This window comes from Castor canadensis, chromosome 9 (assembly GCF_047511655.1).
Source record: "Castor canadensis chromosome 9, mCasCan1.hap1v2, whole genome shotgun sequence".
NCBI lineage: Eukaryota > Metazoa > Chordata > Mammalia > Rodentia > Castoridae > Castor > Castor canadensis.
Window position 1 is genome coordinate 93,160,108 of NC_133394.1, and position 14,383 is coordinate 93,174,490.

A 14,383-nucleotide genomic window follows, 5' to 3' on the forward strand; every position below is an offset into this window, starting at 1 on the left:
TCTAGATCTCTCTGGTAGCAAATTGTTATGCTTGCAAAGCTCAGTTTCCTGCTTACTTCCTTTATAATAAATTAGATTGCAAGACCTCCTTAGTGGTATTTTTGTACACATATCATAAACACACACACACACGGTGTATACATGTGATAACTTCACACATACTCTTAGACTAGCTGCCATTATGGAAAAAGAGATATGCCCAAAAATTTAGGCCACAAAGAAGTGATGTTAAACTTTTTAATTTTTTTTGGTGAGACTGGGGTTTGAACTCAGGCTTCATGCTTGCAAAGCAGATGCTCTATCGCTTGAGCCCTGCCTCCAGTCCATTTTGCTCAGGCTAGTGTTGAGATAGGATCTCGTGAACTTTTTCCCCAGGCTGGCCTTAGATTTTGGTTCTCCCTGTTTCAGCTTTCTAAGTAGATAGGATTATAGCTAGCCACTGGTACCCAGCATAAACTTTTTTAAGTAAAAAGAATAAAATGGGGCTGGGATTATAACTCAGTTGTGGAATGCCTGCCTAGTGTGCTCAGCTAGTGATCCTCTGCCTCCACCTCCTGAGTAGCTAGGACTACAGATGTGCACTACCACACTCTATGAATTTTTATTCTGTCCCTTGCTTTAGAACTTTAATGTCAATGCTATTCCTTTCTTTGATCACCAAAACATCAATTCTATAGCCACACCAGTTTTAAAAATGGAAGAGTGTTATATTTTGTTTGCCTCTCTCCCTTTATTCTGTATATACTTTCTTCCTCCTTTACATATGAAGGAATCAGCATAAGGCCAGTTGAGAGGGTTTCTTTCCTTGGTTACTAAATTGTATTGAATCATCCTAGGACAAATTGCTTATGGAAACAACAGAAGTAAAAATGATTCCCAGTGGGTTAATCTTGGTGATAGAAATGCATTATGGAAAGATGAAACTCCAGGCTTCAGTTTCATAAATAATAAAAGTGCCACATTCTTTTCTCCACAGCTTTTCCTCTTCAACTTTTATCCTTTTGTGCAAAGGTTTCTGCAGCCCCATCAGAGAGGTAAACTGCCCACTTTCCTGTTCCCTTGGTGACCTTAACATTAGAATAACCATATAGTCTACTGTTCTAAAATCATTAAAAATGGAGATAAGAGGGCTTGGAGGTGTGGCTCAAGCTATAGAATACCTGCCTACCAAACCCTGTATTTTCTATCTAGACTCTGCCATATGTCGGTTGTAAGAAAAAGTTGTTTTAAAAAACGATAATAACAAAAAATGGCTTCTCAGTGCCAGTCTTTTTGTGATACCCTGAATGCTCATGTCGAAAATTCTAGGAGTTTGACCTTTTACTTTAACTTTGTGATAACAGGATTTTATCTTACTGCTCTCAGTGCCTTCCCAGTTAAAAACAACATAAAAGCAGGAAAAAAGAGATGGTTGTTTTGTTTTTGAATTGTTACCAAGTTAAGAAGGAAACTAACAGTTATTGAGGATTTAACATTAAGTACTATGCAAAGTGCTTTCCATACATCATCATGTCAAATCCTCACATGAATCCTTCAAGATGTAGGAATAAAAGGAAAAAAACTCAGCTAAGTTCGCTTATCAAATAAATTACAGATCAGGATTTGCCTCACTTCTTTCTTTTGTCAAAGGTGGTATTCTCTACATATACTGTGCTACTCCTTTGAAAAGAGAGTATATGATTATACATATATTTCTGTTTATTTATTCATTCAACAAGTAGTTATTTAGTGATTTCTATGCCAGCAGTGCATTAGACACTAAGAATTTTACACTGCCCACAAAGCAAAGTCCTTACCTTACTCTCATGGAGCTGATGTTCTAGAGAGAGATGCAGATACTGTTGTATATGATATGTCCAGGTAAAGATAAGAGAAAAAAAGCAGGTAAGACAATGGAGAGTATGGGGCCAGTTTTATTTTAGTTTGTGTAGTCATGGGAGACCTTTTGATGAGGTGGCAGTTGAGCAGGAACCTGAAGGAGGCAAAGGGTGAGCCATGCAGATAGCTGGGAGTAGCAACAATAGCAGTAAGGCTGGAATTTTTTTGCTGTGTTTATGCAGATCCATGAACTGCCCTTTCTCATCTCTTGTGTTTTTAGAAGTAACAAAGATCCTTCTGTTTGCTGCACAAGCTTCTCATCACCTTGTACCCCCAGAGGTGAGAATTCCTAGCCTGACATCTGGATCTAGTTCATGCGGAGCAGTGCCACTGTCAATGCATCAGGGCCACTTCCCACAGTAAGAGAGAAGACACTAACTCCCAAGGATATTTACACAGATGCTCAGTTGTACAGTTCGTAGACAGTGGTTTCTTTCAACAAGTTGAGAATTCTGATTTTGGTTAATAACCAAATTAGTTTATAGTGATTAGTTGTCAAAGCAGGTAATTCCTTTTTTTGATTAAAAGAGCGTTGGGTTATCCTCTATTAAAGCAGGGGCTTTTCTGCCTATTGAAAATAATGTTAAAGGAGAATAAAATTTAGCCTGAGCATAACTCAAAAGACTGAACTCCAGAGGGGAGTATTTTTGTCTCTGACTTTCTTACTTTAGATTCCTGCCTTATCCCAAACTTAAGACACAGGACTGTTTTTCCCCAGTGAATAATCTGCTGATCTTCTACTCTCAGGTGTTTGAGTGAACACAGATATATCACCTGCAATTGTTTCTTCTTTTGTTCCCAATTCAGATCATTCAGTCATTGCTCATGACTGTGGCCAACAATTTTGTAACTGACAAGAATTCTGGAGAAGTGATGACAGTGGGGTATGTAGAAATGGTTGGGGGCAGTAGTTGTTTTTTGTGTATTAGGTTTGTTTTAAGTTACCAAGGTGTACAATTTCAGCTGGCATTGTGACCTGTAGGAAAGCAGTTTAAAACATTCTTCAGTCTTCTCTCAAGACTTGATTGGGGAGGGAAGAGGGCTGGTGGTATTGGAGTTTGAACTCAGGGTTTCATGTTTGCTAGGCAGGCGCTCCACTGCTTTAGCCAAAATAACCACTGTTTTTTTAACTTTTTGCCCAGGCTGGTGTGGACTACCATTCTATTTTAAGCTTCCCACCTGTCACTCAGGTGACAGGTGTACCACCATGCCCAGCTGTCAGTTGAGAAGGGAGTCTTGCAAACTTTTTACCCAAACTGGCCTTAAACCATGATGCTTTCCATCTTAGCTTCCCAAGTAGCTAAGATTACAGGCATGAGCCACCAATACCCAACTTTCATGTTTTGTTTTACTGGTCAGAATTTTTGAGGCAGGAACTAGAGAAGAGGTATTGGTCCTTTAATCGTCAATTTGGTTTTTCAGTTTTACTTCTTCACATGTGTGGTTGTTGAGCAACCTAAGTGCTTATGTTATTCTCTCAACCTGAATTTGTCTTAACCTTGGAACAAATGATTTATTATTAAATCACCTCTAATTTTAGAGCAGTGCCCTTTTATTAATTCAAAAATTATAAATATAAGCACTGGTTCAAGGATTTTCTGAACTGTCCAGATAAATAAGTGACAGCCAAAACAGTTACTTTTTATATCCTTGGAAAATATTGATGTCATATATAGCCCTGTTGATTTTACCCTTTCTCTCTCTCTCTTTTTTTTTTGGCAGTACTGGGGTTTGAACTTAGGGCTTCACACTTGCTATGCAGGTGCTCTACCACTTGAGCCACTCCACTGGCCCCCACTTTCTTATCTGACTTACTCTACCAGCCCCTCTTTCTTACCTGACTTAGTTCCATCTCTCTTTAGGGTTGGCAAGTAGATGCTGCCATGGATTTGTGTACTGTTGTTCCTTATTCCAGTAGTAGAAGAAATGACAGTAACTGTCTGGAATGAAAGCCCTCTAAGACTGGCACCCTCACATACTACAGTTTTAGAGACCTAAGCCATATAAGACAACTTGCGTTCCTTTTGATTGGAGAGAGCTCTGGGGACACTCAGGGCTTTGTGCTTGCCAGGTAGAATATCTACCACTTGAGCCATGCCTCCAGTCCTGAATTCCTTTTGATTTACTTTTGTTCTTAAATTGAACTAAATAAAATTGCTCTCATTATTTTTAATTCCTTTTCTAGAATCAATGCTATAAAAGAGATAACAGCTCGATGTCCTCTAGCCATGACTGAAGAACTTCTCCAAGACCTGGCTCAGTATAAAACACACAAAGATAAGAGTAAGTTTCATATTATTTTCTATAGGCCACAGGTGCAGTGTGACTTATTTTTATCTCACTATAATCTTTGCTGCAGAATTTCTAATCAGAGTTATTATTTTATAGATGTAATGATGTCTGCTAGAACTCTGATTCAGCTCTTCCGGACACTGAATCCACAGATGTTGCAGAAGAAATTCCGGGTAGGTAAAGTGTGCTTCCCTTGGTCTCACCTGACTGACTCAGTTTTTTGGGAGGCAGAATTCAGGAGCATTATCTCAGTTCGGACTAATCACAGAGCAAAAAATGCGAGACACTACCTGAAAAATAACTAAAGCTAAAGAGCTGGGGAGTATCACTTAAGTGGTAGACCACCTGCCTCACAAGTATGAGTCCTGAGTTTAAACCCCAGTACATGGAAAAATAAAGAGATAAATAAGAAAGGTCTCAGAAAGTAAGAGTAAGTTTCTACAGTTTGAATTTTAGTATTTGTGATATTTCTATGTTAAGTATTGATGATGATGTACATTGTTTTGTTCTTTAAGGTTAGAATGCACTTGATCAAATCCCTTGGCCCCAAATATTTTGTAGCTGGCATGTGCTCTTTGCTGATAATTGAGTCTTGAAGACCTATCAAGCTGTTTCACCTTGAGAGCTTTTGGTGTTTTCAACAGATTGGAATCTCAAAGATCAGTCAATTGGACTGGAGGCGAGGCTCAAGCCATAGGGCACCTGCTTTGCTAGCTTAAATCCTGAATTAAAACCCCAGTACTGCAAAAAAAAAAAAAAAAAACACACAAAAAAACAACTCCTCTCTCAAAGATCAGTCAGTAGCTGATTCCAGTATGGAACAGGCTGTTTCCCATCCAGCTCCCACCTCTATCCAGGGAGCAGGGACACATGTATGTGACTGAAAAAGACAGTTCTTTTAAGCCTTAAAAAATCAGAACAGTTATCCAATTCCTTGGTTTGGATCAGAGTGAGAAAATAGTGGACATGGGGGATTTGCTTTGACTTAAGACATAAGCAGACTGTTATTTGATTATGTAATCTCCAATTTTTATGGTATTCCCTTCTAAATTCATATCCTAGAGAATACTTTCCCTGATCACATGTTTTGCAATCTCAGCATCTTCTTATAAACCATTCCTTATACTTTAGGGTAAACCTACTGAAGCCTCTTTAGAAGCAAGAGTACAAGAATATGGAGAATTAGATGCTAAAGATTACATTCCAGGAGCAGAGGTTCTAGAAGTTGAGAAAGAAGAGAATGCTGAAAATGATGAAGGTTCATTTTTCCTTTCCTTCCCTTTCACTTTCCTTTTCCCTTTCCCTTTGAGCTACACTCCCAACCCCTGAAGGTTCACTTACTTTGTCATTCAGGGCAAAACCACATGGAAAGATTGGAGATCTTAACATGACTGGTTGTGTGTAGACCACAGAGCTGGGACACTGTCTTTTAGATCATAGGGGCCACTTTATTGGGGTGTCTACAAGGTTTGTTTGTTTTTTTTAACATCCAAAATCATCTCAGTTCTCTGAATAACTGAAGCTAGTCTCTTGCACATGAATATATTTGGATGAACTCTGTGCCCAAGTTAAATATTCAAGTGCAGTTTTGATGGGCACAGTTGATTCAGTGGAAAAAGTGGACTCTAGAGTCAGACATGATTTTTGTGATTTCATTGTAGGCTGCATTTTCTGACATGTGACTTAACTCCGGGAGTCTGTTCCTCTTTAATATTGTGAGGGTTAGAGGAAGTGATTTTAAGTTTTGAGTTACAGTAGATTTTGATCAGTGCTTAGTTCCCATTCCTTAATTAAATTGATATAGCTTATTTAACAATAAGTATTGCTTAATTTTTGGTCAGTGGAGTATCTACTCGAGGTAATTTTTGGTCAGTGGAGTTTTTACTTGAGGTTTATTATCTTACTTTTTCATTGCTTGATTTGAATACACAGATACGTAAAGTAGTAGTTCTGACCACTGAGCTCTTTTTCCCACAGATGGATGGGAAAGTGCCAGTCTCAGTGAGGAGGAAGATGCTGATGGTGAGTGGGTTGATGTGCACCACTCTTCCGATGAAGAACAGCAAGAAATTGTAAGTCATAAAATCTCCTTTTACAAGTGCATTTTCCTTGTGTTATTAAGATGAATTTTCACTGGGCCTTGTTGGTAGACTAAAATTGGAATGGCTAAGCGAATGGCTAAGCTCTCCCTTGAGCTGTAGCCATTTAATCCTTTACCTGTATGCTTTGAAGACAGAGAAATTGAACAACATGCCTGTGGAGGAACGGAAAGCCAAAGCTGCAGCCATCAGCACGAGTCGAGTTTTAACTCAGGAAGACTTCCAGAAAATTCGTATGGCTCAAATGAGGAAAGAACTGAATGCCGCCCCTGGGAAAGCCCAGAAGAGAAAATACATTGAAATAGACAGTGATGAGGAGTCCAGGTAAAATGGCACTTTCACCAGGTCATCAGTCAGCTAGAGTGGTAATGAAAGCATCAGGAAGAGAAATTCTACCGTTATTTCATATTTTATTTTTCTCCTCTCTTTAGAGGTGAATTACTGTCTCTTCGGGACATTGAACGCCTTCATAAAAAGCCAAAGTCTGACAAGGAGACAAGACTAGCAACTGCAATGGTGAGTGAGGCAATTTCCCTACACAGAAAGCAGACAAAATGACATATAATCCGAGATTCATGTAGCCATACATTCTAACTTTTTAGTGCTTTAAAGGTATAATTAGCATAGAATAAAATGCACAGGTGGTAGGTATTGAGTTGGACGAGTTTTCACCATTGTGTACATATAGCCAAAACAATATATAGATCGCAGAAAGGCAGCATCACGCTCACGTGCCAGGAAGCTGAGCATGCTTATCAAACTGATAGAAACACGGGAATGTTTACAGTCAGAGTTGCCCCTAGCTCATGCTGTGCTGTTCATATTTACGTCCTGACTGCATTTCCAACTTCGTTTTCTATACCTTAATGTGTTGGGCATTACCCACACTAGCTTCTCACCCTCTGCATTCAATTTGTACTGAAACTTCTCCATACCTTTGCAAAGATTGCCTCTACTTCCTGCAATATTCTATCCTTCCTCTCTTTTTCCTCCACCATGCAAAAAACAGCTTATTTGGCTTTCTGGGAACCTCTCTAACCCCACCAGATTGAAGTATGACCTTTCCTTCCATGGAGCTCTCACTGCTCATTATACCTCTTGCCATTTCTCCATTGGACTGAGCACTGGGGATCTTGGACTGTGTTCTGTCCACGTTGTGTCCTTTGTTGGCACCCAGTAGAGGGCCATAGCACAGAGAATATGTAAGCACTGATTATATAACTTCTGAAGTGTGTTAAAAGAAGAAATACGAATTTTTTTGTGCTGATAGGCTGGGAAGACAGATCGAAAGGAATTTGTGAGGAAGAAAACCAAAATAAATCCATTTTCCAGTTCCACAAATAAAGAGAAGAAAAAGCAGAAGAACTTTATGATGATGCGATATAGCCAGAATGTCCGGTCCAAAACCAGGCGTTCCTTCCGTGAAAAGCAGGTGAGTACAACTTCAAGCCTGGGTGGAAGAACAGAATTGTAGTTCTAAAAGCACTTTACGTTTGAGACGACTTGTAGCCTCTGAGTACAAAGCCAGCTGTGCCTTGGGTTCATGGAGCCTGTGGGAGAGCATGGTGGTGGGAGGCATTTGGGGCATGTAAATCCTAGCTTGAGTTGATTAGAATAGCTATGTGAACAGAGGGCTTCACCCCATTTTTCTCTTCTGTAAGTGAAGGCAAGCAACCTAGATTACCTCTAAGATCTTTTCTCATGCTAAAATTCTGTCATTTTATCTGTGAAATATAATACTGAAATTAATTGATCTTAATTTTAAGATCAATTCTCTGGAACCTTTCAAAGAGCAATACTTTTGTGTGGTAATATTCCAGTTTTAGGATAACAAACAGTTCTGTTGGTATAATCCTTTCTGTATGGGTCCTTTTGCAAAAACTTTCCTGTTTGGAATTTGATTTTATTCAGTGTAGGCTTTGATTTTGGGTTTTTCTGTTTGTTTTAAAACAGGGTCTCCCTTGTAGCCTAAACTGACCTCAAACTTTTTTTGCCTTGGTATTTCAGACATGTATATATTGTGCATTTTTCCCCCTTGATTGTTGTGCTGGGTGGGGGTACATTGTGGCATTTGCAAAGGTTCTTACAATGTATCAAATATATCATACTTGAATTCACCCCCTCCATCACTTCCCTTTATCTCCTCCCCCCCCAGTTCCTGGAGCGGTTTCAGCAGGTATCATTTTTGCATTTACATACATGTGTGCACTTTTTTTGCACCATATTCACCTGCTTACCCCCTCTCCCTGCCACCTCCCCCTCTGATGATGGCCTGCTCCCCCTCCACTGTCTGTAAGGGTGCTGTCCTCCTGTTCTCCGATATGTAGAAGAGAAGATAAAAAGAAAAACATGACATTTTTGCTTATTTGAGATAAAGGTAGCTAGCTACACAGAGAGTTTCCTTGTGATATTTTCATGCATGTATGTATTATAACCCCAGTTGGTTTATCTCCTCTAATCCACTTTCATTGCACCCTAGTCCCCTTCCCATGGTGGCCTCAACTAGTTTAAGGTTTCTTTATTCATTCCTGTACAGCCAAATTCAAATTCTTAGTTTCCTTCCCTTGCCCTGTGCCTCCCATGCATCACCTCCCCTTAGTGTGACCAGTGTTTTATAATATTGCTGCATTTGTATTTGGTCTGATGTTCTCTACCTCCATCCATTTACCTGTGAATTACAAAATTTCATTCTTCTTTGTGGTTGAGTAAAATTCCATTGTGTATAAATACCACATTTTCTTAATCCATTTGTCGGTAGTGGGGCATCTTGGCTGTTTCCATAGCTTAGCTATTGTGAATAGTGCTGCAATAAACACGGATGTGCAGATGCCTTTGTAAGCTGACTTACATTCCTTCAGATACATCCCTAGGAGTGGTATTGCTGGATCGTATGGCTGATTTATTTTTGGTTTTTTCCATAGTGGTTATATTAGCCTACATTCCCACCAGCAGTGTATGAGGGTTCCTTTTTCCCCAAATCCTCACCAACATTAGTTGTTGTTAGTGTTTTTGATGATAGCTGTTCTAACAGGAGTAGGGTGGAATCTTAATGTGGTTTAGATTTGCATTTTCTTTATGGTCAGGGATGGTGAGCATTTTTTCATGGTTTTTAGCCATTTGGATTTCTTCCTTTAGAAAGGCTCTGTTCAGTTAATTTCCCATTTCTCCATTGGGTCATTGGTTTTTTTTGGGGGCGGGAGTTTAGTTTTTTGAACTCCCTGTATATTCTGGTTATCAATCCCTTGTCTGATGTATAACTGGCAAAACTTTTCTCCCATCCTGTGTCCTGCCTCTTCAATTTAGAAACCATTTCTTTTGTTGCGCAGAAGCTTTTTAATTTCACGTAGTCCTATTTGTCAGTCCTTTCTCTTAGTCACTGAGCCACTTGAGTTCTACTGAGGAAGTCATTGCCTATGCCTGTTGCTTCCAGTATATTCCCTGCTCTTTCCTGTAGTAGCCTCAAGGTTTTAGGTCTCACGTTTTTGACTGCTCTTTTTTAAGAGTGCCGGGATAACAGGTGTGCACCACCATGTCTGGTCTCCAGAAATTTTTTTTTAGTAAAGCAAAAGGTTAAAATTAAGAGCTAAAGATTTTTTAAAGTTTGTAGGACAAAAAGTAGTGCTTGGGAATTAATGGAGTGGTATTTATCACACAGTAAAGTATGCACATTGACCACATTGGCTTTGCTTACCTTTATCTTTTTTTGGTGGTACTGGGTTTGAACTCAGGGCCTACACCTTGAGGCACTCTGCCAGCCCTTTTTTGTGATGGGTTTTTTTAAGATAGGGTCTCTCAAACTGTTTGCCCAGGCTGGCTTCCCACCATGATCCTCCTGATCTCTGCCTCCAGAGTAGCTAGGATTACAGGCGTGAGCCACTGGTACCTGGTGCCTTTTTTTTTTTTTTTTTTTTAATTTGAATTTATTCTTGATTTTCTTTAATATTCTGGTTACTTGGAGGAAAGATTATTAAAAATCTTTAAATGGTCCATGTTGCCTCATTTATTGATTGTGAAGAAAGATCTACTTGCCTGTTAGTTTTAATTTAGACTGTTTCCCACCCACAACTCCCAAAATACCAAGAGCCACGTAGACAGAAAGGTATTGTGCATGTATCATCCCTGGAGACCCCCGCCCCTGATACAGATTTGACCTTTTAGGGATTCCTTCATTGACTGGTTTTTTAGGATGACTTACGGACTCTGATTCCTTTTCGGTAAACTTCTTAGAATTAGTGTAATAGAATACTCAAGATTTGCCATGTTTATGTATTATTATTAAGTATTATTATTTTTCCTTATCTTCCAGCTAGCACTACGAGATGCACTTTTGAAAAAGAGAAAGAGAATGAAGTAACTTCCCAGCAAGTTTTCCATTCCAAGGAGAATGCTAATTTTGTGTTATTAATCTAAAAATTGGCAAATCATTAAAAAGTAAACATTTAAAAAGTCAAGAAGCATTATATTGTGAAAGCCATGGTAAACTCAGTAACAATTTGGTGTTCTTAATTTGGAGATAGGTAATGGTGGGAATGTTTGAAAAGTGAATAGTGGTGGTATAAACATTGTTTTCATTAAACATTCATACAAAGAAATTAAGTGCCTACTAATTTAATTACCACTGTAGATATAAAATTAAGGGAGACATAACCCTTTCACTCAAGGCTTGTGGGAACAGGTGTATTTACAGTGTAAATAATTGTCTTATGGAGATAGGCCCATATTTCTATGAATTGCAGGAATGGACTAACTGCAAGAATAAGAGTTATATATTCTCTTAAAACAAAACAGGACAATGTTACAAGAGTAAGAGGTTCTTACTTGTAAATAGGCTTACCTGCTGAAAACAGGTCTCCCCTGCTGTACAGATTTTGTATCGACAGTTCAATATTTTTTTAATGCTATGTAAAGGAAGACTTTTGGTTAAGATCTCACTTTTAAAATTGCCTTAAGTGTAAATAGTCATTTGAAATGCCTTTAGTATCATTTGAGCTACTTCTCTTTGTTGTTGTTGGTTTTGTTCTGTATTTTCCTCTTGGCAGAGCTAGGGATCAAACCCAGAGCCTCATGTGTGCTAGGCAACTGCTCTGCCATTGAGCCACACCCTAGCCCTGAGCTGCCTCTTCACATTGGTTTCTCAGGTTCCTTTCACTCTTAAGTTTCAGCCCATTATTTGCCTTGTTCTCATTAAAAGCTTTCTAATGTCAGACTAGGTACATGAGGTTGTATGTAGTGCTGTGTATTTAACAGGCATGCTTGAGCCGATTTCAAGGGTAGTCTCTGTGCCTGCAGGTTGGTGCATTTAGAAACAGCCTGGCGCCTTTTGCCTCAGATTTCTTAGAAGATCTTGTGGGAGATTAGAAAATTATTGTATGTTACTTCAAATTAGAGCAAAGGGCAATGTTCTGCCCACTCAAAATTAGAAAGCAGTTCTTAAAATTACATTTTCTTATTCCCTTTTGAGTTTATTCTATTCACTTTGAGTTTGACTTCAGATTTATTTGAGACTTTGCCCAAGATTCCCCAGATCACAGGTCCAGGATTAGTCAAGCTATCAGAGTCAACTGCCAGCAACTTGACTGCTTCACAGGAAGCGTCCAATGCAAATTTGTGTATTTCAGAAAAAGCAGTTCCCTTTTCTTTTTTAATTCTTAAACTGGCATTTCCTCATGTGTTGGGGTCCAGAAAGTGAATGGTTCAAAATATAGCAGCTAGGATCCACAGCTTTGCTGTGTGTTTTGTGGTGGTGCCTGGAAGTTTCATCTTCCTGTAGTATACTCCACTCCACTTAGATTCTAAGAAGCCAAAGTCCATTCTGAATTCTAAGTTCATTTTTCTACCATGGCCTCACTCTGTTCTTAACTAGCCAGTGGCTTATGTGCAAGGCAGAAAGATACCTGTCTTTAATAGCTATATCCTTAACTGCTTTAGTCTTTGATCCCATAGGCTCTTATTTCCATCTGATTTCCTTTATTATTTATAAATCTTGGGCTGGTGGAATGGCTCAAGTGGTAGAGTGCCTGCTTAGCAAGTGTTGAGGTCATGAGTTCAAACCCAAGATTCCCCCACCCCCACCCCGTGTGTGTGTGTGTGTGTGTGTGTGTGAAAATCTTCTCTTGAGAATTTTTCAGTTTACTGTCAAGATCAGATTCTCACAGGTTGAATGCAGCCAGCAAAGGTTGCACATGACCTTGCAAAGTGACTTTAACCTTGAAGAAATCATCAGTTTCTGAACTTGAACTTTACAGTCTCACATTTTTGCCTTTGTAATACAAGGCAGCTTATAGAGCTATCAAAAAGGCACAGTTGCAAAAAAAAAAAAATACATGAAGTGATGAATGTGTTAGCTATCTTACTCATTTCACAGTAGATACAGAAATTAAAACAACATATATAGTTTTGTCAGTTAAAAAAAAAGGCACAGGCAGAGGCTTTGGACATCCTAACAAAGGAGCATGCTGTTCAGCTGCTGACAAATTGGTACTTATGGTAGACAGGGCAGCAATGTGAAATATATTCCTGTATCCTTAAAAAGGAAAGTTACGGTTTAAAAGTTGTATAATTTTGATATAGTTTTTAAAGGTTGTGGTGTCTTTATATTCTTGAAAATTTATAATTCATATAGACCATTACATTACAATTCTGTTTAAAATGTTTAATCAAAATATTCTGATTGTAAAGCTTTTTAATTTTTTTTTTCAGTACTGGGATTTGAACTCAGCCTTCTGCTTGCTAGGAAGGTGCTCTGCCACTTGGAAAGCTATTTTAAATAACATTTTTAAACTGTGTGTGGTAAATGTAGTTCTGATTGACATTCTTTCGCTGAATCGTTCTTTCTGAAATGTAAAAATGGTCTTGAATATGCATAAGAAGGTAGGGCAGTGACCTGGAACTTTTTCTCTTCCAAGGTCAGGATTTTGGAAATAGTCTTCCGTTTTCTCATACAGTCTTTGTATAAAATGCAAACAGAAGCAGAGCATGCAGCTGATGCTGTGTTGTTTAAATGACGTAAACTCATGTTTGTAGAGGGCACTTTTATGCCACAGTCCTGTTTTCTTGTGATTTTGCTTGCATGTTTTGTCAGTCTGATCGCAGTATGTAAATAAATGGTTGAAGTATGACTTGTTCATGTGATGGAATTATCATTAAAATGTTTACAAGGGGAAATGTGTTTTATAAATAAAATCTATACATATTTATGGGATAATCCAATGTACATGTAAGAAAATGGGAGGTAATGAAATCTTGGAGGAAATATGCCAAATATTAAACATACTTTCCTTTGATGTTGGGATCATGTTGTAGGATTTTTTTTTTTCTTTTTTCTACTCTCTCAATTTTTTACAGCATGCATGTTTTTTTTCTTCCCCTTATGCTATTGTATAAGAAACAAAAGAAAATCATTTGAGGCAACCAGTAAATGTACACTGAGAGTCACTGTTAATGAAATTTCTCTATAATTAGAGAAGAAATGCACTCTTTTTGTGTGCATGGTGTTGGAGATAAAACCCAGGACCTCGTGGATGCTAGCAAGTGCTCTACCATTGAGCTACAGCCTAGCCCTGGAACTGCACTTAAAAGGCAAGGCAAGGATTGATTTGAAAATGCCCCAGCATTGTTTGTCTTCTCTGAGTTACTGGATGGTTGCTAGAGTCACTCTCTGGGACCCTTTTGGATTTAGTCAATTCCTAATGTCAGCAAAAGTGCTGTTAGTACAGTTCTTTGGGAAAATAATTTGTCATTTGAACCATGAACCTAAGAAACCTTTGGCTGAGTCCCACTTCTGAGTTTAGTCATAGAAAATGATCCAAAATATGGCAAGAGCTACATTTGTGATTGTGTTTCACCACAAGTAACAGAACGTACATTTTAAAGTACTCTAGCCAAATAGCAGTTTGCCTCCTGTGTGTGAAAGTGGACACTTGGTGCTTGGTGATGCCAACCGGGTCTTTAGGCTCCTTTCCTGCTTTGTTCGGGTTAGAATGCTGGCTCTGACACAGCTGTGTGACTGTGTACAAGTTATTCATCACTTCTGCACCTCAGTTTCTTCATCTGTGAAATGAAGATAATTCTGATACCTTGCCTTCTGTGTTTAAAACAGCAACAAGAGGCAAGGT

The 14,383-nt window shown here is 38.7% G+C and overlaps 1 protein-coding gene across 1 annotated transcript in view; it reads left to right on the forward strand.

Moving 5' to 3' along the window:
* Sdad1 (SDA1 domain containing 1) overlaps positions 1-13,387 on the forward strand; it is a 30,218-nt gene extending 16,831 nt beyond the window's left edge. The window contains exons 12-22 of the mRNA XM_020186167.2: positions 977-1,034; positions 2,099-2,157; positions 2,686-2,762; positions 4,064-4,161; positions 4,267-4,343; positions 5,302-5,428; positions 6,148-6,242; positions 6,403-6,593; positions 6,701-6,785; positions 7,540-7,701; positions 10,576-13,387. Coding sequence (XP_020041756.1) covers positions 977-1,034; positions 2,099-2,157; positions 2,686-2,762; positions 4,064-4,161; positions 4,267-4,343; positions 5,302-5,428; positions 6,148-6,242; positions 6,403-6,593; positions 6,701-6,785; positions 7,540-7,701; positions 10,576-10,623 — 1,077 coding nt within the window. The 3' untranslated portion in view covers positions 10,624-13,387. The remainder of the gene's footprint in view (positions 1-976; positions 1,035-2,098; positions 2,158-2,685; positions 2,763-4,063; positions 4,162-4,266; positions 4,344-5,301; positions 5,429-6,147; positions 6,243-6,402; positions 6,594-6,700; positions 6,786-7,539; positions 7,702-10,575) is intronic.
* The last annotated feature ends 996 nt before the right edge of the window (positions 13,388-14,383 follow it).